This window comes from Sparus aurata, chromosome 4 (genome assembly GCF_900880675.1).
Source record: "Sparus aurata chromosome 4, fSpaAur1.1, whole genome shotgun sequence".
Lineage (NCBI taxonomy): Eukaryota > Metazoa > Chordata > Actinopteri > Spariformes > Sparidae > Sparus > Sparus aurata.
Genome location: NC_044190.1, coordinates 10,757,413 through 10,783,694, shown reverse-complemented (window position 1 = coordinate 10,783,694; position 26,282 = coordinate 10,757,413). Strand labels below are relative to the sequence as shown.

Here is a 26,282-nt window from a genome sequence, read left to right as displayed (position 1 = left end):
TAGAGCCAGTATCTTTTATCAGATTTTAGTTGGTTAGATTCCCCCAGTCTGCATGTCGAAGTGTCCTTGGGCAAGATACTGAACCCCAACTGCTCCTGATGTGCTTGTCGGCACCTTGCATGGCAGCCACTGCCACCAGAATATGAATTGTATTGAATTGTATGAATTACTGTTTGACGCTTTGGACAACAGCTAAATGTATAAAGATAATAGACAGATAATTCCATAGTCCAGAAGCTCATCCAGGCTTAGTTCGGGCTCCCCTTAGTGCTTTCCTGTGCAGCCTGGATGATGCACAGTTTTGTATGATCTGTGTTTAATCTCTGCCTCAACACTTGAAAACTCACAGTTCTTAGCTAACATCCTTAGCCTAGTCTGTGTGAAAACTGTCCAGGTTTTCTCCTTGTTCCTGCATGGTTTTTCTGAAGATAAACATTTGAAACTGGACATACTTCATTGGGGAAAAGTATATAGATAACTTCTGCATTGTATCTGCATATTCGGCATCTTTTGCTGCTAATGTGTCATAATTATCATACACTAGTTCTCCAGCTACATGCAACAGTAGTAGGTCCAACAGAGGCAGGGTGAGTTTCAGTGTTGAGAGGTCGGAGAGCAGCAGCATTTTCTGCCATGCCATTTGTCTTTGTTAGCTTAGTTAACTTAGCTAATCCTCACTCGTCGACATGTCCATCTCTCTCCCCTCTTTTCTTTTTGGGAAAATGTTACTGTTGTGTATTTATTCACCAGACAAACAATCTACTGAACAGCAACATGGTTTATGAATAGAGGCTTGTCAACATACAGTCATCTCCGTCTCGCTGCCTGACTGGCCTTTTTCACGCAGAGACGCCGCATTATCTGTGCAGCAGAGGTTCGCCAATTCTCCGCCTTTGTTTGTTGACACAGAACCAAGCAGCTCTGGCGTAAAGCTGCACCAGTGTGTAAATTCATACAGAAAGCCAGCGCTGCGGATCCAAATGTGGCATGAAGGTACACGTCATGATGATGATGATGTCTGTGTGTTTCTCCCGGGGTCTACCTGCTAAACTTAAAATGTACCCACTGACTGTTTAAAATCATATGATGCTGTTAATATGTGTTGCAATTGAGATTTTGACCCACCATCGCTCTAAATTACATAATTACATAATTGGCATCAGTAAACAGGACGGCTGTCTGACTTTCTCAGCACTTATGGGGGAAAGTTCACTGAAGTCTCAGTGGAAGGAGACAAACATTTGGTGAGTAAAATCCATTCACACAGGTACGGTTCGCCTCTGCTGCACCTCTGATAAGGTTCAGAGCCAAAGAGAAATTTAACCCCTCTCCACATCTGAAACTTTCACACAGAGGAGGATGTGGAGAATTATTGCAGGACCCCTGCACTCAAAGGGCAGTGTGAATGGGTCTACTGACTGCCTATAGTCTGTACCCCCACCAGGTGGCATAGTTTCACTAAAAACCCAATATCCTGGTGAACATCACACATTATTCATAATTCAGTTAATTCGTTTTAAAGTTAAAGTATAAACTAAAAAGTGTGAATTATCTCATATTGAGTAAAAATAAGGCGAGTCTCCCCAAAGTGAAACCATCTGGAACTTTTGCACACTTCTATTTGTTTAATTATTCACAAGTTTGAATATTGTTGTCTCCTCCTTTTTTTCAGCCTTACATAAGTTTTACCTCTGAACAGGCCAACCTTTGATCTCTGTGAGCTCCATGAGAGTAAGGCAGGGTAAAATGCTGCTGTAGTTTCAGCTGCATGTTCATTTTTGACCAGCTGCAGTGAGGCTTCCTTGTCCTGCACACAGAGGTATTGTTGCCTTTTGCTGCGTTTCAGCGAGAATTTTACCAAACTCAGTTTAAATAATTTTTGAATCAGTGCTGGGTGTCTAGTTTGTCATTGTTGACCTTTTTCTTTTTTAGATGTATTTTAGTTAAGTCACATTAATTCAGGTTTTTGTTGTGTTTTACAGATTTTATACCTGTTGTAGGTTCAGTTTAATTTGGTTTCGGTATATTTTAATCCGGTTTTCATTTTAATGTATTTTTATTCACATATCGTACCTGTTGTTTAATTGTTTATTTTATGTCCATCATTGAATTTCGAGATGTCTAATTTCACATTATTGAATAATAAATAATAATAATAATAATGGCTGTGATTCTATGCTACCCCTTAACAGCTGTGGGAAGACTATTTAAAATTTTTCATACAGTGCTGGTCAGCATTATTTGTATAGATATTCAGTGTTGTGAGATATAAAGTAACACAATATCAAAAGAAGAAACTTAGAACTTTTTTTTACTTTTTCTTTTTAGCTTCAGGTGATCATGTTTGCTGACATTTGTTTAGACTCTGCTGCATCATTGTCACCCTGCATGTTCCTGTTGGTTGAACTGTTTGTTGGTTATCTTGCTGAAAGAAAAATATAATATGATAAGTCTTTCTTTTATATTTACGATACATCTATTATTCTTTCACTTATCGTCATCATATATTATAAACAAACATGTACTACATCTGATCTGAATTATTCCATCTGCTTTGCAAATATTGCCTTTATAGCTCTTCTTGTGAATTTAGCTTTTCAGTAACAAAGGTCACATGGACTCATCGTTAGGAATGTGGACTTAATTTGATTTTATAGTAAGAGCTTTGACTTTGATTATAGCCTGTAGCCTCTTGCTGATAATTAGCTAATACTGTTCTCTAATTCACTGAAACGTTGCTTGGAGGCATGTAAGACCTCAGAGATCTTGCTAACCCAGTATGATCACTCAGGTTACACATAAACAGAGCTTAGTTTTCATTTACCTACTGACATACAAATAGTTTGCTCTCTCAAAGTTTCTGTGTGAGCCTCAGAACACACAGGCTCCTTCCTCCTAATATATGGATTGTTGCCTCCATGGGACACAAAACAGGAACAATTACTTTGATTTTAAAGAAATGTATTTGTTACTTTAGCAACTTTTGTTTGCTTTAAAATCGATGCATGCTTGCTTTTTGATAGCATCATGTTCTTGGTAAAAAGATTATAACCTTTCATAAAAGTTTTTGGGCAATTTGTTATAACAAAATACAAAAAAATACATTGTAAGATCTAATAATAGAAATATCACACGCTACACAGCAGAATGAGACATGACCGCAGCCTCCAACCAGAGGTCTTATCTGGCAAAATAGGTTAAAGAAATGTTTCTTCTAAGCTGATGAAATTGTGACTTTGTATGTTTGCAGGAGGTGACAACATGAAGTCCGACTACTCCTTTGACGATGACGTCACACAAGCAGCTTCTTTTGTAAGTCCTCAACAAACAGCAGTTTCCACTGAAAACTCTGACCTCTTCACATGTTTTCCTCTCCTATTGTTTTTCAGCATCCTGTGTTGGTCTTGTGGATGTGTTTGATCCACTTTTAGAGACTCTGTAGCTTGAATATTGGAAAAGACACTCTCTCTGCCTCTCTGCCTGATTCTTTCGCTCTCTTTTCATCTATGAACCTGCAGGAAAATAGTTTCAGATGGAGAACTGGATCTGAAGCCTCCAAGACAGAAAATACTGATTTGGATGACTCGAGAACAAGCAAGCCTTCCACATTTGGAAAATACCACCAGAGCCTTCAGACACTCAAACCCGTCCGCTTCCCCTCATCACAGTCAGTGACACTGACGACACACAGCATGTGTATAGACAAAAAATGATCTTGACCAGTGGTTGTGAAATTTTTTTCCATCTCAGAACTTATGATGTTTTCTTGTCTAGATCCCATCCTGTGGACAATGCAGGGTTCTTATCATTTGCAACTTTTGCCTGGATGACCCCGATGATGTGGGGCATGTTCAAGAACAAGGTGGACATGGGCTCCATCAACCTGTCTGCTTTGGATGGAGCCCACATCAGTGGAAAAAGGTTGGTCACTCTTCACATGTGTCTCCTGTCCTGTGACAGTGCAGAACATTTGACCAATGACAGGCCTAGTAGCTGAAATGTATATCTGCCAAATGACAATGTTAGGAAAACAGTGATGTGTGTGTGTGTGTGTGTGTGTGTGTGTGCGTGTGTGTGTGTGTGTGTATTGTGACCTGTTTTAATTTAGCAATTAGGTAAGAAGGCTGGAAGTGTTGACTCTGATTGTGTGTGCTGTGCAGGCTGCAGAGACTGTGGGAGGAAGAAGTGGCGAGGGTGGGCCTGGAGAAGGCCTCTTTGACTCGAGTTATCGTTCGCTTTCAAAGAACCAGGCTGATTTTGGCCGTCATCATTGGTATCGTCGCAATGACATGCGTGTTCCTGGGGCCGGTAAGTTGACCAGTGCTTTCTTTATCGTACAGCTCCAAAGTTTGTCCCAGCACACTCCGGGTAAATGTGGTGGGAGAGGCTTTTAAAAACTTTTGTTAAGTGTTACCAGCAGATTATATTTTAAATATATTTCTAAGTGTAAAGCTTATGGATCAAAAGTATTCTTTATGATGAAAAAGGGACCCCAAGATTGCAATACTCTTATTATTAATATATTATTAATACTGTTATTTCATACAGTTAAATAGTTTAGTGCAAGGGTCCCAGACCCAACCTAGGTGATGATGAGATGATGTATTCGTGTTTGAACTGCGCTCAAATCTTAGCGTTTTTGTGAATTACTTAAAGGGGCACTTTGTAGTTTAGGAGAAGAAATTAAGTAAGATTTCCATTTATACTATATTTTTACAATATATTGATGTAATAATACAAATTCAGAAATATATATCTTTTTCATACCTAAATAAACAAGCTGTGCTCAGAGGAAATAATTTCCCCAGAACACTGTTTGACGCTAGACAGGTGGCGGGTCCGCCAAATGTTAGCAAAGTAAAACAGTATGACATTGTGTCGTCCTCAAGGTCAGTATGTTTATTGATTTTATTCAGTCATGGAAACAAAGAGAGTTTGTTTATTAAGTTTGTTCAGGCATACAAAAGCAATCCATGAAGGTCTTTCTCTTCTCATTAAAATGGCACATAGTGAACATAGTGAACCTTTAATAATTTGCTAACATAAACATGCAAACAACTCATTGCCATCTGTAAAAGACAAAAGGGCTACAAATAGGCACAGCTGTTTAAGTGTCACCATCCAAAAGTGAGGAAGCCAGTGCACTTTTTATTTATTTTTTAGTAACTACAGTTCAAAGATAAATGTAGCAGAGGAAGAACAATTTCCTCTGAGCATAAAACTCAAATAAAGTACAAGCGCTTCCAAAATACATGGTACTTAAGTACATTGTATTAGTTAATGTATGACATTTGACAGCGCTGTTGTAATACAAGCTGTGCTCTCTAAATGCCTCATTGCTGAGGGAAATTGATGAAGATTTATGTGAAGGTTTGATCGTTTTTTTCAGATAATAAAACAGACAAGAGATACAAGCCTTGTGACATACGCAGGATATGGGTAATAAAGAAGAACATTACATTATTCATATATTTAGAAAAAGAACGTTCACCTGTTAAATATTTTACAACCTTTGTCAAATGTAAAACTATGTAAACCCAAGCAGTGTTTCCTACATTTACTGACACTAGTGCAGTGCCTGTAAGAAAAGTGTATTCCTATAAAAAAGTGGGAGGTTAAGTAGCTTTTTCATGGATGGCCAAATGAGGCTGTGTTTGAAGGTGGGGCGTCAGGGATATTTAGGTTTGTTTTGACATCCGATATTCCAGGGTATAATTGGCTGTTTTGACTATTTTTGATTTTGCCATTATATTTCACCTTAAAAGCTATTTACTTGGTGTCATTATTTTTACCACAACCTCACATGTGTGACTGTACAGTTCTTTTTTCATTTTGACAAACTGTATTAACACAATGGACCTAAAATCACAAAAAAACATAAAATCCGAGTAGAAAAAGTTGATTTTTTTACTGTGAAAACCACAAATATGTTTAACAAACCATTTTTTTTTTTACTTATAATGCAAATATAAATTGTTGTTGGCTAAATTTGTGCATACATTTAAAAAATGTACAAAGTTATATGTAACTATTTACATTTAAATGCAGGCAATGCTCAGGTCTGCCTGTGCTCCTTAAGAGCTGCACTGCCTGCTCCACATTCAGCTTCTCCTCATTATTCTGACTCATTAAACAAAAAACCGACTCCACTACACACTACACCAAACACTACATAACACACTAACTACACACTCCAAACACGCTAAATGTCACAAATCTCTCAACTCTCAATATCGCTGTCTCTACACCGACCGTCGTTGCGTGTCAATCATCCGCCTAGGTCCCTCCCACAACTTCCTGTTCCTCAACAACCAAACTTGCTGCTTGGACACTTTCGTGACAAAAGCCCGTTTTTACCGTTTCTTCCTGCACCAGACACAAAGCAAACGTGACGGCAATGTTCGCGAAAAAGCGTGGCGGACATTATTTACCCTAGGTCCGGTTTTGGACATGCCGATGCGTCTGGTCGTCGCCTCGGGAGGTGGGCCGTGTAGCTAGCGGCTAGCTACACACGAACATCCACAGATTCCGATTCCACTTTGTTGTCCGCGCGTCTCCAGATCTCCTCAGACCCGAACAAACTCGGTCCGGACTCGTTTAATCTCATTAATCCACAGCAGTCAGTTTAGATGCACAGAACAGAACAGAACAAAACGGGACCGAACCGCCGGCAAAATCCCGGTCCAGCTCGCGCCTGCAGGTATAAATCCGCTTGTTTCTTCAGGTACGTCGTGGGCTTGAGCTCTGCAGTGATTGGCTCTGGTGTGCACGTGACTGAGGTGGCTCCGGTGGACAATGCTCGGCAGGATTTGTAAAGCATTTATGAAATAATTTATTCATGGTATCATTGCAGTCCAAACAAATGCTTAGATGCACACCACTGAACCACGCAGCAGCCATGTTGGAAGTCTCGGGTCAGTGTGATCCTGATCCGCAGAGATATTTGACTAACAGACACATACACACACACACACACACACACACACACACAGACAGAGATTACGTGCATTTATAGATACATGTAACATTACAGTAACAGTACATTTTTTTGACAACAAGCTACAAAATGCTCTCTTTATTTTTAAGTCTTTATGGTTATCATCACAGAAGTTTTGCAAAGCCTGTAGAAAACTGTGCGTGTTCCACAATCTACTGTAGTCTGAGGCCACTGCCTGAAAAGGAGAAATGCAGCGGACATTCATTCGTGCTCTTTCTTCTCAGGCTGTCCTGGTCAACAAGATCCTGAACTATGCTGAAAACCCAGAGAGGTCCTCAGTGTCCCACGGTGTCGGACTGGCCGTCGGTTTGTTCTGCACAGAGTTTGGCAAAGCCTTCTTCATATCTTTGCTTTGGGCGCTGAACCTGCGCACTGCAGTCAGACTAAAGGGAGCCTTCTCGACAATGGCCTATCAGAAAGTGATCTCTTTGAGGGTGCACAGCGGCATTTCAATGGGAGAGGTAACAGCTGGCTTATATTGATCAGGGTTCATGTTTATTTATTGCAGTTTATCTGCATTTCTCCCAGAAAGTTTTACTGAATGGACTTGTGTCATCAACCTTTGAATAATCTACCAGAATTGTTTTGTTCAACATCTTGGTGGGCAGTAGAATGTAGTCCAAAGAATATAATTACATTTGATAGATCCTTTATTTACCAAATATGTCAAGAAACAAGAGTCATTTGTAATGTAATGTTATGTCTTAACTTATGACCTATCATGATTACGTATATTTTGGGGATTTCATTGTTACTGTGGCGAATATGAGAAAGTTGAGAGTGCAGTGACAGATGCATAAAGTGGGAATGATGTGTTTCTTCTCATTGGAGTACTTTTTCTCTCTGTATGAAAGTGATTAAGATAATGTGAGTATTTAGCATCGTTTGTACCATGAGGAGGACTTTATGGTCATGTTGGTTATTTAAACAGAGACCATAACTATTGTCATGGGCTTTCTTTCCAACACTCCAGGAAACAGATGATTAATTTCCTTGAAGTTTACTGGGAATCTTGTGAAACTGTAAGCACAATACAATGAAATATCTGCATTATTAAGCAAATAAACATATTACAGCAGTATCTTAGCGATAAGCATTGGCTAACTTAGTTGAGCAACACAATTAGCGTCCCACTGTGTTTCAGTGTTAACACAATATAACATAACTTGACAGCCTCATTCACTATATGAATTATACTCACAGAAGCTGCCTTAGCAAAGAGGGAAAATAAAGAGCAGCGTCTCAACTGAGGAGCCGATGACTGCTAACGATCTCAACACAGCCGTGACCAGTTACGACACAGAGAACTTACTTCCTGTAAAATGTGTTTATAATGGCAAACGTAGTTCTAGTGTGTGGGTCCTGCCTGCCCTTTCTGTTTACATGGAGTTTTCGCCTTGATAATTATCAACAAAATATGATGAGGTGATTTTCCTCTTCTCTGTTGGAAGAACAAGAAAGGGGGAAGAGAGGGAGGGAGGGAGAGAAAGAAAAAGAGAGAGCACAGGCAAAAAAAAACTGTCTTTCACCTGTTGTTTGTATTCCCTTCTCGTCTGTGACATATTCTACAGAAACAGACATTAAAACTGTAGTGACATGCAGGTATGATGTCCACAAGACAAAAATAGGCCAACCTTCAGATCTCATGGTGATTTGCTGCTGCACCCTCACTTGGAACGTGTGTGAGCAGCCAAGTGTGACTGCGCTCAGCTGTTAACATGGACGCCAAAGTGAACAGCAGGACACAACAGATGCTTGTGTTGTGTGGTCTAGTGTTTGCACACGCACTACTCACGCATCCAGTGTGGCCAGCCTGGATGATCCAACCAGAGCATCCTACATGCAATTCTTGTTACAGGGGAGTTTTTTTGCAAATAGGCAGAGTTAAAAGAGCAACAGTGAGTTATGGATACAAATGTAAAACAGAACAAGCAAGAATAGTAAAACTGTCCTATACAGTCTTATTATTATTATAGATCTTTATAGTTTTTGTTTTCTTTGTGAAGTACTGTGTTTCATCTGTTTATATTATTATAAACATTCCTTCTATCCCTCTCTTCTGTCCAGATGATTAACGTTTTGACCAACGATGGCCACAGGTTGTTTGAGGCGGCCTTGTTTGGGAGCTTCTTGATTGCCAGCATAGTCCTCTTCTTTGAGTGTATCATCTACGCCTGCTTAGTTCTGGGCTACACTGCACTGACTGGAGTCGCCACCTACATCATCTTCGTCCCTGTGCAGGTCTGTTTACTATATTTAACTATTAAAGCTAGTATAAGGACTAAGGACGGTGTATGCTGTACAGATGGTGTACAGATGGTGTACAGATGGTGTCTGATATACTGCAGGTTCTCCTGCAGTTAAAGGCTCTAAAGTTAAAAAGCCCAATGTCTGCTCAAACATTAGTTCCTCTCTACCACAGAAATCACAGTGCAGTGCCTGAAACGCCTCATCAGTCGTCCTTCCTATAATTTGGTGACATCACTACATCATCATATCATGCATTTGAATAATGTACACATACGATAAGTGTAGAAGTGAAGCCAACTAGAAGCTGAAAACACGACAGAGCAGACCATAGACACTGTGAGCAGAGCTGGCTCAGGCATGTGTGAGCTGACGAATCAGAGCAAACTGGGTACTCAGGAGGAGGGCCCTTAAAGAGAGAGGAGCAGAAACAGAGGAGGAGCACAGTGCTACTGCAGTGGACAGGAAACAGAAAGCTTGTAAACCCCAGGAGGTTCTCCTCTCGTGTCTTTTGCCTGTTTATACTTTCATTATCTTTCTGACTTGTGAACCTGTGACAGTAGAACATCCTCTGCTACTCCCACACACCTAGCTCATTCTCTCTGTGAACAAACCCAAAGGATGAACAGCTTGTTTCTAGTTTTACTGCCTAATAAAAAATGTCATATTTTCTTGCACTGACTAACTTTGAACATACATTTAGTCACGTGGACTTCATGTACTTTTCTGTTATATTTATGAGCAGTCTGGCTCTGGTTCACTCAGGTTTGCATGGTAAGAGATTCAGAATCATCAAACATGTGATTTGTATAATTTGCCTCAAACATTACTCGACAGAATTTGTGGTTATCAATCCTCAATGCCTCACCCTATTTCTTTTACATATTGAGATGCTTCTTCATGCTTTTTATGTTAGGTACAGGGTATTTTACTTAACTATTCCAGCTAAAGTGATGGCCCTACCTGAAGTGTTTTTGCTCTTTCGCTGCTTGTTTTAATTCATATTTAGTTATTATTGCTTTCTCTGCTTTCAGATTTTTCTTGCCAAGCTCACTAACAAGTTCAGATGGAAAGCCATGCTGATAACAGACAGCCGTGTTCGCACGATGAATGAGATTCTCAACAGCATCAAACTTATCAAGATGTACGCCTGGGAGGATTCCTTTGAGAAGAAGGTTGCAGGTAAGAAGCCAGGCTGCTGCTTGTTGTTGGTTTTTAATTCATTTCTAGACTTCATATATCAGGGGGACCATTTATACCATATCCGTTCTGAAACACAATCTTGGAAGCCTTAAAAGTTGAAGGGAAAATGTTTGCACCTGTACAGGGATCTGGAGGCGGTGGAAACTGGCAACACAGAAACAATATGTTTCAATTAGTTTTTCACACATAAGTGCTTCACACTCTTGGTGCTTTTGAGCAGACAACTTATCTCTAGTTGCTACAGATCAGCAAATTTACCAGAAGGGGAAAAACAAAATCTCCAAACATGTGATCTCTCTTGTAGGCTTGAGGAAAAATGAGAAAAAAAAACTATGGCTGGTCAATTACATCCAGAATATCAATACCAGCATCACCAGCATCATCCCCACTATAGCGACAGTTCTCACCTTTACTGTCCACACTCTGCTGGGCCTGAGTCTTAACACGTCTGAAGTGAGTACCACAGCACCACAGCAACCTGAACTAACATGGCCTCAATGTGATTAATAGGACATTTGGCCCTGTCCGTGTTGTACGGTGTGTGGTAGTGTTTGAACATCCTTCCGTGTTATCACCAGGCCTTCACCACCATCGCCATCTTCAACTCCTTGAGAATCTGCCTGGCTCTCATGCCGCTGAGTGTCAAGGCCCTCGCTGAAGCTGCCGTGGCACTAAAAAGACTGAGGGTAAACTTTTCTCTTCTCGACTCAGCAGTTATTCCACTGATTAATAGTGATATGTGAATATGATTTTCCCCTCCCAAACTTATAATCCACAAAATCATATGAAGTTTTTATTTGATCATGATTGTAAACATAGCCTAATTCCTCGGGAGTCCTCATAGCTCCTGCTGGGGGCCCGCCAAATTGTTGTTTCATAATATTTTGAAAGTTTTTAATTTTCTATAGTCTATGTATAAATCTTTGTACAATTAGGTGACAAAGCAGATATATGATTGAAAGATATTGGTAAGCTGACAGTTTCATTATCCCTGAGAGACTCTGGCATACCCTCCACCAAAGAAATGTGCCTAATATTAGTCACTCAGCAGTTGTTGCCGACTCGTTTACACATGGCATTATACATGTAGGAGAGGGTCCCTGCTTCATCCTTGGCCTGTAACACATTGAAGACCCCTGGCCTAATTAACAACTTGTATTTTATATATATGTATATTGAGTAACAATGCAAGCTTAGGTTTTATGCTTTAATGCACATTGTTCAAAGCAACTTCTAAAGATGGAAAATGCCTTTTTGTACTTTATTGTGCATCCATTTTTGTAGTAATCAGAGATATTTTGAAAAATATGCTGAATCTTGAAATGTGATATGTGGCTGTTTCAGAAAGTAATGCTGATCCAGAATCCAGAGCCCTACCTGACGCAGAGGGGAGACAGTGACTCAGCCATAGTGATGAAAAACGCGACACTGTCCTGGACCGCACCACACTCCTCACCCAGCTCAGCCAACGGGGTGGACACACATAAAGTGGATGAAATCTGTGAGAATGAAAAAAGTGAAGCTTTGCCAGCTCTGAGAAACATCTCCTTCACTCTGCATAAGGTGTGCTTCACGACTGATAAGAATATACAGTTTATAGGTAAGATTGACTTGTGTTAAGGGTAAACTTATCCTGTTTGTGTTATTTCCTGAAGGGCAACCTGCTTGGTGTCTGTGGGAATGTGGGTAGTGGAAAGACGTCACTGATTTCCAGCATTTTGGAGCAGGTTGGCTTCTCCTTTCTCTTTTTTGTCTTTACTTCTCTTTTACCACCTCTGCAAGTCTGACCTAATGTTTGGCATTTTTATCAGCAGTTCATTTTCTCGTTTTTCTTTTCAATTTTATTGTCCATCACTCTGTAATGCAAATGTTAGTGAAACTGGTGGTCTTTGTTCACTTATGTAACATTTATCACTTCTCATGGTTGTGTGCTCATTCTTATATTTCAGATGCACCTCCTGCAGGGCTCCCTCACAGCTGGTGGGACGTTTGCCTACGTTTCCCAGCAGGCCTGGATATTCCACGGAACTGTTCAGGAAAACATCCTGATGGGAGAACCTTTTAACCAGGCCAAGTAATTGATCACTTCACCGATTTAATTATTGTCATAAGTGACTGCAGATAAATGTGATCTTACCCTAACCAAGGGTATTTCTATTGCCCTAACTAATGGCTGACTCTATTTGATGCGGTTAAAACAACGTTTGAATAGATCTTAACAATGTTATCACCCTTGACAAATGTTTAACTGGGAGAACATTTCTCTTATCTTTGAACCTGCTGACCATGTGGTGAGTGATCCCACCAACATTTATGACTGTGGTTAAGCTTATAGTTGAGCTATAACTATGTACCATATAACTAGACCCTACATGGAGAAATACTGTATTTCTGAGCATTTGTTTTCTTGTCTCCATTGTGCAGTCTGCAGAAATAGACAAGAAAGAAGGCTGTAGTGTGTTCTCATTATTACTTCACATAAACAGTATGAGCAAACAATTTAAAGCATTGATGCCATTGTAACTAGGCAGTCAACGTATTTAATTACTAATTAATAGAAGGGTTTGTTTCCATGAAACGTCATATTTAATCATTTACAAACAGTAGTGACTGCTGCTCATGATTACAGTATATGTGTTGTATATTAATATTCATAAGACGCTGCCTTTATTCCCCATTTTTGTTTCTTTTCTGTTATGTCTGTATAAAATAAACCCATCATGCCAGCATTGTAATTGTATTGTCTGTCTCCACAGATACGACAGAGTCGTGGACGTCTGTAGCCTCAGACCTGACCTGGAAATCCTTCCTTATGGCGATCAAACTGAGGTAGGAGCTTTTCAATGAACAGGTGTGGTGGAACATTTAATTCTAACACTGTCAGATGGTGTGGAAAGAAGCACCTTGTTGAAGTGTGGATTCATAAATGTAATTACTGAGAAGGACCACTATCCTGTCAGTGGACTGTGGAGTCTTAGTTGTGTCTTGCGTGTAAATATATGAAAACCCACTTCCACCAGTTTGATGAAATTTAAAGGATTCTGTGAGTTTTTAGAATAAGAAATTGTCTCTAAGTAATGACTTAGTATGCCAAAATAATGAGATTTTATCAAAATAATGACTCACTTATCTGAATATAGTGATTTTGTTAGAAAAGGTAATAGAATAAATGAATAAAGAGTGTGTGCGCTCGTTGCTGCATCTGTCCTGTCAAATATCATTTGTCATTTTCAAAGTTTGTCATTATTTTTGCAACATTAAGTCATTCATTTGTGATACCATGTCATTATTTTTAGATACTGAATCAATATTTTGTGATTTGAAGTCATCATTCTGAGATACTAAGTCTTATAAGTCATGATAAAGTTTCTCATTGTAAGGACTTACGGGATATTTTTTCATCACATGGCAGAAATGTATAATCTAAGCATCCTGACTTTTGGAAGAGAGGGATCTAACTCCTCAGTAACTGTACTGTTACTGAGGAGTACTAATACTGTACTAATACTGATTATTGAATTACGCTGTGATCTCCTGCAACTCTCCAGTGAATGTGAATTCAAAACTAGATGTTCAGGGAAGTACTGTTCAAAGTATTACATGAAATACATCATGTTTGAGTCTGAGTCAAAACTAATTAATTACAAGTGGAATAGAAGTTTGAGAGTTTGGCATAACATAATCAACACAATTTAGGGTGGATTTTGAGACGCAGACGCTGATGCCAGCCTTCTAAGTAGTTTTCTGTTGTTTTGTTGGCAGATTGGAGAGCGAGGGCTGAATCTGTCCGGTGGGCAGAAGCAGAGGATCAGCCTGGCCAGAGCTGTCTACTCTAATAAGGACATCTTCCTCCTGGACGATCCGCTATCTGCTGTTGACGCCCACGTGGGGAAACACATTTTTGAAGAATGCATTAAGAAGGAGCTCCATGGAAAATCCATCATACTGGTTACACACCAGCTGCAGGTGGGGAGATAGACACAATTTTATTCTTTGTCGATACATTTTTCAATTTGTAATTTCGATTTTAGATTAAAATTGAATTAGGTGAGAAGATTGTGGTTAACCCTTAACTAAAAGGAAATCATGCAACAGGAGGTATCTGATGGCCGCTAATAATCTTTTCTGAATCATGAATGAGCAGAGTTGCAAGTCACTCTGAGTTAGAGCGTCTGCACAGTCACATAAAATGTTTATGTGACTGCTGTTTGGACTGTGTTGGTTCAACCTTTGGCCACAGTGCTGCAGTGGTTTTGTTGACATGGCTGTCCTCACGTGTGTCTGTCAGTATCTGGAGTTCTGTGATGACATCTTGGTTCTGGAGGACGGCGAGGTGCTGGAGAGCGGAGACCATCAGGCCCTGATGAAAGCAAGCGGTCGCTACGCTCAGCTCATCAGCAACTACCAGATGGAACAGTCCAAAGTAAAGAGCCAAACCCACAGTACAAAACTCAGATGTCCTGTGACGCTGCGTTTCTTACAATGACTCTCACCTTACTTTTTTACGAGCTGTAAAAGCTTTTCACCTGTTATCTACGGTCCTACTAGCTCAAAAACAATTAAAGCAAAGTTTGCTGTAATTCAGAGACAGTGTTCCCTTAGTGTCATATACTGTAATAAAATGAGTTATTTCTCACTTCTTATCATGTACAGACTCAGAAAGCGGAGGAAGAGTCAACCCAAGACTCTGCCCAGCTGAAGGAGGTTGAGCTAGAACAAACAGAGATCGGGATAGTGAACCCAGGTATGGTAACAATAAGAACAAATGTTTGTCTTTGTAATTACCAAAAAAAAACATAATATGGCATAATTTATGATGCCTCAGTTCGTCCATCCAGAGCTTAAAATGATTTAAAATAAGGCTGGAGTTGTTTATAGAGTTGAGTAGAAAGGCACAGCAGCAACTCATGTTGTACACTCTGTAGTAACTAGTGGAAATGGATCCCTAAAAGCAGTTATCCAGACATAGACACAGTGTAGAGAGGATTGCAACATGTTGCTTTTCTTTAATTGTCTCTGGAGCAAAGTGTCCTCTATAAAATGTGAAGTCAATTTACAATATCCAGAAGGAGGCTAAAGGTAATGTCAATAGACTGGTGCATCATTAAAGAGTTACTGAGTCATAAAAGATACTTTTTTTTAAAACTATTATATAATAATATAAGATAAAAGAGCTTTGTGAAACAATACCAGAAAGGGCAACAAAACTGAATGTTTACTGTAAATATGCTAAGACAGTGGTAACATTTCAGCACTGTTATGCTTCAGTAGAAATGACAGGATTGTTGTCAGTCATGTCATTTATATTTTCCCCCACTGTTTTTGTTTTATTCCAGTGTTTGACATGTCAGATGAAAAGGATGATGTTAACCCAGCTGACAAAAAAAGTAAGTCTACAAAACTCATAACATCACATCAGTGAATTGTAATTCTGATACTTTCAGTCTTTACACAACTATTTCTGTCACTTTACAACACTGTGAATTCCTGGAGAGAAAATGGGCATCGTTATCCCCATATTTAAATGATTATCACATCTCGCCCTGCTCTATAATGCTCAGCTTTTTGCTCTACTTCGAGCTTCACATTTACCTTCCAGCACAATTTTTTTCTGTGACGGTCACTTTTGAAATTGAACACTTGTACAGATCTTAGCCGTTAACTTGCTTAAAATGTAATGTAACTTATTATGGTTTGATTACTTCTCTAACAAATGTTTTAAACTGGGCAATAAAGCTTAACAAAACATAATTATGCAGCCAACTAGATGGGGACTGACAAAATATAGAAATAAATGACCTCTTGAATACAATCAAATCAATCCAAGCAGTGCACATTGATTTGATTGCAAAGCAGGGAATCTAGAGCACAATGAATGGAGCCTGTCTAGATGTTGAGACAGATCCTCCTGAGGCATCCTAATATGAATTCATTTAATTCTAGGGTATGTTTATGCTTTTCACTGGTAATTATATATTTGGATGTAACACCTATGTAATTACAAACAATTAAATTTAATTCTGTAACTTTAGCAGATTACAATGATATTCATTGTGTTATTTCATTACATGCAACTAGTTAGTCCCCCACACTATGTAACACACAGTATAGTCACTTTCTTTACATTGCATTTACACTAGGGCTGGGTATCACCAGGTACCTCGCGATACGATACTATCACGATATCTTGCCCACGATAATATCACGATACAGCGATTCTGCGATAATCGATATATTGCAAGAAATTTCATCCACGATACATCACGATATCTGTGTCATTGAAGAAATTCAGAATTTATTGACTGCACTGAATCCATTTCACAGGAATTACAAAACATTGTCAATCAATTTCACATGAATGACAGCCATGTAAACAAAGAGTATATTGCACAGCGTCTCTTCTTAACACACACACTGACTACAACTATCATTAATATCTATACTTAAACCATTTTTAAAATTTTATTTGGTTGTATACCTATGTTTGAATAAAGATAAAGCTGTCCTCTGAAGAGGGGTGGTGGTGGTGGGCCACATTTTTACATTTTTAAATATCTATATTTGGCACCAGTGTATCGATAACGTACCTCAAGACGAAATATTGCGATATAACGTAGTATCGATATTTTGGCACACCCCTAATTTACACTATTGTAAATGTATTCAGTCTGGGTCACTGGATCTTCAGTACGGCTACAATTACCCCTATGTCATTTTATATCAGTCAGGACAAAAACCCTTACTTTAATCCTTTACCTCCCCTTCAGCTGCTGACAGTGATCAGCTGGTCAGTAAGGAGTCCACCACAGAAGGTGCTGTCTCCTGGAGAGTCTATCATCGATACTGCCAGGCAGCTGGAGGTCTGATTCAACAAACACATGCACACACCTTGGCATGATTCTATGCAAAAATACACAGTTCACACAAGGCCAGTCCAGTTGATGATGTTTGGCGTGACTTTGTTGCTGCAGGCTACTTCATCAACTTCCTCGTCATCCTGAACATCGTCTTGATGATTGGATCCACAGCCTTCAGCAACTGGTGGCTCAGCTACTGGCTGGGGAAGGGTAACGGGGTGAGGAGGACATACCTCACACACACATACACACACACACACACACACACACACACACACACACACACACACACACAATCACTTCTGTATTCCCACTGGTGACTATTCACAATATCTTCTCTGTTTTTTTCCCACTCACCAAATAAGACTGATAGCCAGGGCGACGTCTCACAAAACGAAGACCTGCACTTCTACCAGCTCATTTATGGCGTGGTGGTGATTATCATGATCGCACTTGCCATCGTCAAGTGCTTCTTCTACACTGGGGTCACCTTGCATGCCGCCTGCAAATTCCACGACACCATGTTCAAGAATGTAAGGTGGAATGGCCAACCGCAAAACTCCTTCATGCAAACATTCACATGTTACAGTTTTAATCCTGGATACTATGTTTCTGATCAATTTAGTGTTTGAAGTATGATTCTTGATGATGAAAGCTCTTTTGTTTTCCTCCATAGATCATCAACAGTCCCATGAGTTTCTTCGACACTACGCCAACCGGCCGCATTCTCAACCGCTTTGCCAAAGATCAAGAGGAGGTGGACACTGTGCTTCCCCTCCACATGGACCCTTTCTTGCAGTTTACTCTGTTGATCACCTTCACCGTTGTGATCATCTCATCTGTCTTTCCCCCGATGCTGGTGGCTGTGCTTATTATAGGAGCGTTGTTTATCCTCATTCTCTTGTGAGTCGATACCAATAGCAATTGTACCAATTCATAATTTGGCATTGTTGATTTCATGTTAAGCCAATTTAGTAACATTCACTTTGCTTGAATATAACAATATAATAAAGAAGAAAAATTAACAGCAGTTGTGATTCCTTTGCAGTATATTCCAGCGGAGCATCCGTCATATGAAAAGGATGGAGAACATTAGTCGCTCTCCCTGCATCTCTCACACCACATCCACCCTGCAGGGCCTGAGCACCATCCATGCCTACAACACAAGAGACAGCCACATTAAAACGTAAGTGTTCATCAACACGAAACACAGCATATTTCGCTTTTTGTTTGCTAGCTGAGAATTTTTGCTCTTTCATAATTCCTCTCTGTGACATTCATGCAGTACAAAAGCAGCAGGTGATGCTGCAATGTCTCTGATCATTGGCTGCACTGTTTAATTGATTGATAATTGGAGTAAGGCCGTATTTTTAACAACACTTGGCTTGTACTTTGTCATCTTATAGGTTCAAAACACTGAATGACATCAACTCCAACCACTATTTACTGTTTAACTCGGGCACCCGTTGGCTCTCCTTCTGGCTGGACTTCATGGCTGCGACCATGACCTTGATGGTTTCTCTGTTTGTAGTGCTCAGCGATGATAAGATCATCAGTCCGTCTTTGAAAGGCCTGGCCATGTCCTACACCATACAGGTGAATTTGGACAGCAGATGAATGAGTCACAATAGTCACATTGCACCGACTGCAGCATGTGTGTTTACATGCTGTGTTAATGTGTTATCCAGTTGACAGGCCTGCTTCAGTACACAGTGAGGCAGTCGACGGAGGTGGAGGCAAGGTTCAACTCAGTGGAGCGCCTGCTGGAATACATCACGGTCAGGCTCTAAACTTCTCTGCTTCAGAAAAATAATGACACAGGTCGCTTGGCTACAACCACCAATCCAATACTGTCCATTAAACTAATCAAGAAGTGAAGATGCTAAAGCCATATAAAAAGAGGCCAAAGACATCCATCGTGTATTAGCTATCATCACACACCCCTCCTATCCACTAACTCCATCAGTTGTTGTTTATTGTGTACAGGGTTGTAAGTCTGAGGCCCCCAGACACATAAAGGAGGCCGAAATCCCAGAGCACTGGCCAAAGGCTGGAGCCATCACCTTCCAGGACTATAAGATGAGGTACAGGGAGAATACACCCATTGTCCTGAACGGCCTCAACTTCAGCATTCGAGCTGGAGAGAAGTTGGGGATTGTGGGAAGAACAGGCTCTGGTAAGTGTAAATCATGTGAATATATATATATATAAATTTAAATGACTGATTGACTGAAGAAAATATTACTTATCATCAGAGAGTTGAATGTTAAACACTGTGGAATACTTGCATGGAACTCTGACATATGGTAACAACACTCACAGTGAGATATTCAAATATGTCATATTAGATAATAAACATATGCACTAAACCAATAGTCTATATTGTTGCAATGTGAATGTGGAGGACCTCCACGGGGGTTCTTGGTAGGGCCCTTCGGTCAGTGCAGTCCTGTACTTTGGGCAGATATTATGTAGAATTAGCAGGACTGTACAAGGATTTTGGATGTTGGAACAAACTGCAAGTCGAATGTTTGTCCTGGACTGTATTATTTTGGGAAGCCTTGACATTATAACACTGGCGACAAGAATAAAGTACAGTCTTAGCAAAGAATGGCCACATATGGCAAAATCGATTAGTTTGACCCAGAACCGGATGACTAGCAGCAGCATGTGAATGTCTGGACTTTGTGGCGAACAAAATCACAGACAGAACAACAACAAGCCAATTGCCAATTCATAGATTCAGTTTGCTACAACTGCTGCAAGAGGGGGCACTTGGACAGGAATATAAAAGAGGTGCAAAACACAGGCTGGAAGAAAAAACAGAAAGAGGAGGAATATGCCCACATGATGTACAAGCTTAATGATGAAGAGAGTGGAGCCATATAAATAGCAGGTCAGTAAGTGGACATGACGTTGAAACAGACACTGGGGCAGGCATGACAATCCTGTATGAAGAAACGTGCAGACAGATTCACAACACTGGGAGTGTTGCAGGCCTACCAGCAGCTTCTATTGGATGTCCTATGAAGAGACATATTCCAGCGCACACTGTGATACTGGGATAATCTACTACAAGGACTTTACCAGGTTGTGTCTTCATGGCATCAGAGGTAGTAAACCGGAGCTAAAAATTGAACCACAAAGGGATTCATCCAGTTGCTGACGAGGTAAAAGCTATTGTAAATGCCACACAGCCAACCAACCAATCAGACACACTTAAAGTCTTTCTTGGTCATGATGAAATATTACCACAGTTTTGTGCTCAACATCTGCACCTTGCTGGAGCTACAACACCAGCTCTTGAAGAAGGACTATAAGGAAAGATCCATGGATGGTGGAACAACATCAGAGCCAGGTATTTGAGGCAGCCAAAAAATGGTGCACTTTGATGATGAGAAGCTCCTCTACTTGTCCTGGGATGCATCGACCAACAGTGTTATTTATCCCACCCAGACGGCAAGGACAGACCAATCGGCTACATGTCACAATCACTGTCATCAGCAGAGTGGGGCTATTTCAAGCTCGAGAAGGAAGCATTGACAGCTTTGTCAAGACCAAGTAACTGGTTGTGGACCTTAGGAGGACCCCTGTTTCCATCCAGGGGGTGGATATTGTGGAGGTTTATAAGTAACTGAGGGTCCACATTGATAATAATCTGGACTGGATAAAGAACACTAACTAATTTATTGCATTTTTGTTCTGTTTTTGTGTCTTGCTTATATATAGTTTTTATTATATTAATATTGTAATAATAATATTTCTAATAATAGTATTTCTGATTCTGATTCTGATTAGAACTTTACATTGTGTTCTTTTGTTAAGCCATGACTAAAAGGGTGTGAGGGAACCCTCCCTCTGTAAACAATTAGGATTACTATCCATACTCTACTAACTAAATGCTTTGTGTGTGTAGGTAAGTCTACTTTAGGCGTGGCTCTCTTCAGGTTGGTGGAGCCAGCAGACGGATCCATCGTGATAGATGGGGTGGATGTGATGTCCATTGGTCTGCAGGATCTGCGCAGCAAATTGTCCATCATCCCCCAGGATCCTGTTTTATTTATTGGCACCGTCAGGTAACTTCAGCTAAAAAAACCTTCAAAGAGCATCACGTCTACACACACAATGTGTTATTCACAGTTTAACCAACTGTGATAATGTGTGTGTTGGCCTGTAGGTACAACCTGGACCCCTTCAATTACTACACTGATGAGGAGATCTGGGCAGCGCTGGAAAAGACCTACATGAAGGACTCAGTATGTTAGCAGTATAATGTGAAGTGCAGTGCATTTACAGTATCATTAATGTGTGTGGTCATTTGTTTTACAGTTTAAATTGCTTTGAGAAACAATGGCAACTGTTGATGATACACATCTTGAATAGTAAGATTATCTGAGCCTCTCATTAGAAGTTGCAGCAGTAGTTCTGGTAGAAGATATTTCCCCTCTCGTGCTTCCATATCTGTTCAAGCTGCACAGATCTTTAGACACAGATCTAAGATGCTGCTGCTTTCTTTCTACAGTGAGGTCTTCATGCATTGTGTAGCTGTTTCATACTCTTCTCTGCTTGCGTATACATTCCTTCCTATTATTTCACTGGCATAGCATCCACAACATGCAGTACTGACATCAAAAACAGTGATCATTACGGAGCTGTTGGAACCCTTCTACCCAGGCACCGCCGCCCACCCAAACCGTGCAGCGTATGAACACATCTGACACAGACATTCTCCTGTGATGTGCTGCATGCGTGAACAAGCCAGTGTGGAAAGCATATTGATCTGATTTCTGTGGATATTGTCCAGAGATCATCTGGGAAAGTGGCTCTAGTGGTGTTGCACTGTTGTTGTCAGTCTAAGTATTAGAGGTGCTTAAAACAGTTCTAACAACTTGATGAGCACGACACAGATAGTCTCAACTGACAACTCATCCCAATAATACCCACAGTGAAGTTAATTAGGGTGTGCACGTACCTCATTCCACTTCCATTTCTAAGTAGCACTCCTTTGTTTTCGCCTTTGGAAACATTGGCGTTTCTCTAAACTCTCCGCTGTTCTCTGCTCTGTGAGTGCCACTGTGTTGATGAGCTGGGAGGTGGTAAACTAGCTAATTAAATATTTGGAGCTACCTGGTCGCTGCAGGGGCCATTGACCACACAGGGAGGTATGTCTGCTGCCTGGTGGAAAATACGGCTAACTGCAAGGATTGAGCTTTTTGAATTTAAACATATTTATAGTAAACAAACAACTACTTATGAAAATATGAATAACAAATTAAACCCAAGAACCGATTAAGTAATTTAATTTAAACAATTCTATTATTATAGCAGGCTGTTAAAGTAATTCTAAGAGTATGTTTTTTGAATACTGTTGTTGTTTTCTCAGATCTCCAAACTGGAGGAGAAACTACAGGCACCAGTGCAGGAGAATGGAGAGAACTTCTCTGTAGGAGAAAGACAGCTGATGTGTATGGCCAGAGCACTACTCCGCAACTCTAAGGTCTGTAAATGTTTCAACCTCTCTGATTTCTTTTGATCTGAATGCTCTCCAAGTTTGCTGCTGCTGAAAAGCTGGTGGATAACTGCTGCCATGTAATGTATATATACACATGTATGAGCTTCAGCAACAGTCTAACAAGCTTATTCACTTTTACATTAATTATCTCACCACGACCAGTCGCTTTTGCTAGAATGATTACTTTATTTTTTCTTTTCTTCTTGATATTGTCACTATTATAAATTATCTTGTTTAGTTCAGTTCTGAATATCAAACCCACTCTACTCCATGCCACCTTAACTCTCTCCTTTCCCAGCACAGTTCCCAGAGTATATTTTAACATTTCAGAAATAACATCAAACTTTATTAAGGACTAACATTGCTAACATCTACATACACTTATCTACTTGCTACTTTGTCTTTGTGCTGCTGCAACACTTGAATTTCCCCTCTGAGCATCAATAAAGGTGCTTTAAAGGTGCAATATGTAAGAATTGGCACCCTTTCCAATTCATACTCAAAACAAATATACATATCAGCAGCTGCAGCTCGCAGCACCAGGGGAGTGTTGGTGTTTAGCACAGGACCTTTCGACGGGGTTGGACGAGGCTAGCTGGTTAGCATGCTGACTTCAGTAGATATCCCTACAATACAATGTATGTACTATAATCTGCTATATAAATTCTGTTGATAATTTAAGTTGATGTTTGAAAGGCTTTCAGCTCCTTGTGAAGCAGTTGGAGCATGTTAAACCTCTTCTGTCATCAGTGTCGACATTTAACCTTTCCACAAACCATTAATATGTTGAAACTCTACGTTCCAACTTGGGTAGCACTTGGGGTAGGGATATCGTCTTTTGACTTACTTGGTTCTGTCACTACAAACACGCTGAAATATCCCAACATCTCATTGAAAATACCCTGTCCTGGTTGAACTAGTCTCAAACAGTGGTCTCTAGATAAGCAGCCATTTTGCCTTGGCATCATGTGACCACCAATCCCTCCTCTTGATGAGAAAGACATCTCATTCACATGTAATCTGAATGTAATGTGATAGGATTGTAGAAATGTTGATGTGAGGCGTTTGAAACAAACACATTTAATGGATCTGTGCTTTGCAGAAATGTGTAATGTCAACTTTTCATTTTGGCAACTTGGCTGCTTTTCTAACCAATCTCGCCATCAATACTAACGGTCCCTTTTTGTTTTCCAACAGATCATTCTTTTGGATGAGGCGACGGCATCAATTGATTCAGAGACAGACGCCCTGATACAGAACACAATCAAAGAAGCCTTCCATGACTGCACCATGCTCACCATTGCACATCGCATCAACACTGTGATGTACGCAGATCGTATACTGGTCATGGACAACGGAAAGGTAACAAACAAATGCAAATATGCAAAAAGAACACCTGTGTGTCCTGAACCCAGACTTACAGTACGTTTTTCTCCCAACAGGTGGCAGAGTTAGACAGTCCAGCTGTGCTGATGCAAAGACCAGACTCTCTGTTTGCTTCACTCCTGACTGCTGCCAACACTGTCAACACCTGAACTGAAAACACCACAGCACCACCACACAGTTATAGATGTAACACAATACAAGGTAGTCATTTTACACAAGCGTTTCTTCAACAATATACAATAATATTATAATCTGGACTACTTGTATCAAGTTAATATAACTGTAGGAAAGTTTCCAGTGTTGGTAATGAATGATGACAATGTACTCTCTGAAGGTTTTTCATAGGCATGAATATGAGTGGATGTGATCTGTCATGTAAACTGTATTTAAAACATATTATTTATTGATTTTCTATGTTGTTTGCTGCCAATTTACTGCTACTATATTACTACATGTGAAGTTTTGATCTGTTGTTTCCTTAAGCACTACATATGCAATACTTTTTTAAATAATATTTTATCATGTTAAAGAAATGCATATGAAAAATATCACTAATGTCACATAACATCAAAAGTAATAAATGACTGGAATTATTGTGTTTCATTTACACCGTGTGCTGTTAGCTGTAATAAATCATTTCTCTTTTTTCCTTGTAGCATCCACAAATGATCAGAAACATTATTTTCTCTGGATGCTGAACTCTAGCGGTGTTCATTGCGTATTGTTACAGGGCTGCCTATTTTGCATTTACAGCTGACTAACCACCCAGTATCCATTTCAGGGAAATCTTTAAAAAATGCAGGTTGAAGGGGTGACTGTGGCTAATACTCATGGTCTGTAAATTCATGGAATCAGTGTGAAATTCAGGAATCGGTTCATAGAGGAATTTTGCTGCTACTGTTGTGGCTCCTTAAGATAGAATTTCACACATACAGTATGGGCATTAAATTCAGCCAGTGTCTTATGAAGAAAAGGGGTTTCTGCTGTGAAATCCTGTTAAAGGCATGACATTCCTTTCAGCTGTGGTGATTGTGTTTTAGTGGTGAGGTCTCGTCCCCCAGCATGCTCTTTCAATCCCTCCTTTATCTTTCCACTCTGCATCCTCTCACCTTCCATTCATAATAAAAAGCGATGGGAGTACACAATATACATTGAGGCATATCATTTCTATACATGAAGATATAAGGGGATGATTCACCTTTTAAAAGCATGTTAAGAGCTTATCTAATGAGCACTTCACACTCAAGTCTGACCTTTGGTGCAGAGAAATTCAACTTAGAAAGAAGCTGAAAAATAACCTCACTTATAATTTAGTTTATCACTCAGTTTCCATTGTACTAAACAGATATGACGCAGAATGGATTTATATGATTCACAGCTGTGTGGTTAAGAGAACGACACAAACAGTATGTGATTAAAAACATTTTTTAAAAAGGAGTGACACATGATTGCTCAATATTGGATGGGTTACATGTGATAAGGACATCCAAAATGTCAGTTAATATCATGATATATTCTCCTCAGTGCAAAAACATGACAGCAGTACACATGTACAAGTACTAAATAACACAACACAACCCTAAGTTAAATCTAAATTTGATTATAACTGAATAACTGGATGTCAAGTTGAGTCAGTCTGAGTTTATTCAGTGCTCCAAATGAAATCAATACACTGGCATCAACAATGTAACGATTAAGAGAACACAGAGCTGATTGAAGCAGGTGAAACAGAACTCCTCTGGCTTTAAGTCTCAGTACAAATACACATACACGTATTTGTGTGTATTTTAGGATTCATTTGTTTCTATGTTGTGTTAGAAATGGGTTGAAATAAGTGTAAACTTGGATCTTAAACATCAAACTCAATTGTAAAACATATGATTTCAATCAATATGTCTATGTTTAATGCTGGAAAGATGATGTTTGTAGAGGTTGTTTTTGTGCCAGTCTGCCTGGTTGATCTGCATACCCCACAACTGTAACAGAAACAAAGACTAATTTTAGTTCTAATTTAATAATATTCACAGATCGACAGATATCAGACAGTTATTTGGTTCAATGAACTGTTTACCTAGTAAAT

General features: G+C 39.8%; 1 protein-coding gene across 1 annotated transcript; it reads left to right on the top strand.

Moving 5' to 3' along the window:
* The first annotated feature begins 1,731 nt into the window (after positions 1-1,731).
* abcc12 (ATP-binding cassette, sub-family C (CFTR/MRP), member 12) lies at positions 1,732-24,847 on the top strand. Its single transcript, XM_030415518.1, has 31 exons — positions 1,732-1,819; positions 3,251-3,312; positions 3,519-3,667; positions 3,775-3,921; positions 4,161-4,308; positions 7,222-7,458; positions 9,065-9,238; positions 10,279-10,426; positions 10,752-10,900; positions 11,026-11,133; positions 11,792-12,010; positions 12,103-12,174; positions 12,397-12,521; positions 13,204-13,276; positions 14,210-14,413; positions 14,736-14,870; positions 15,101-15,191; positions 15,784-15,834; positions 17,215-17,307; positions 17,419-17,522; positions 17,670-17,837; positions 17,981-18,207; positions 18,353-18,490; positions 18,711-18,900; positions 18,993-19,082; positions 19,291-19,480; positions 21,221-21,380; positions 21,482-21,560; positions 22,688-22,801; positions 24,014-24,178; positions 24,259-24,847. The coding sequence occupies exons 2-31, from the start codon at positions 3,262-3,264 to the stop codon at positions 24,349-24,351; spliced, it is 4,092 nt and encodes a 1,363-aa protein (XP_030271378.1). The 5' UTR covers positions 1,732-1,819; positions 3,251-3,261; the 3' UTR covers positions 24,352-24,847.
* The last annotated feature ends 1,435 nt before the right edge of the window (positions 24,848-26,282 follow it).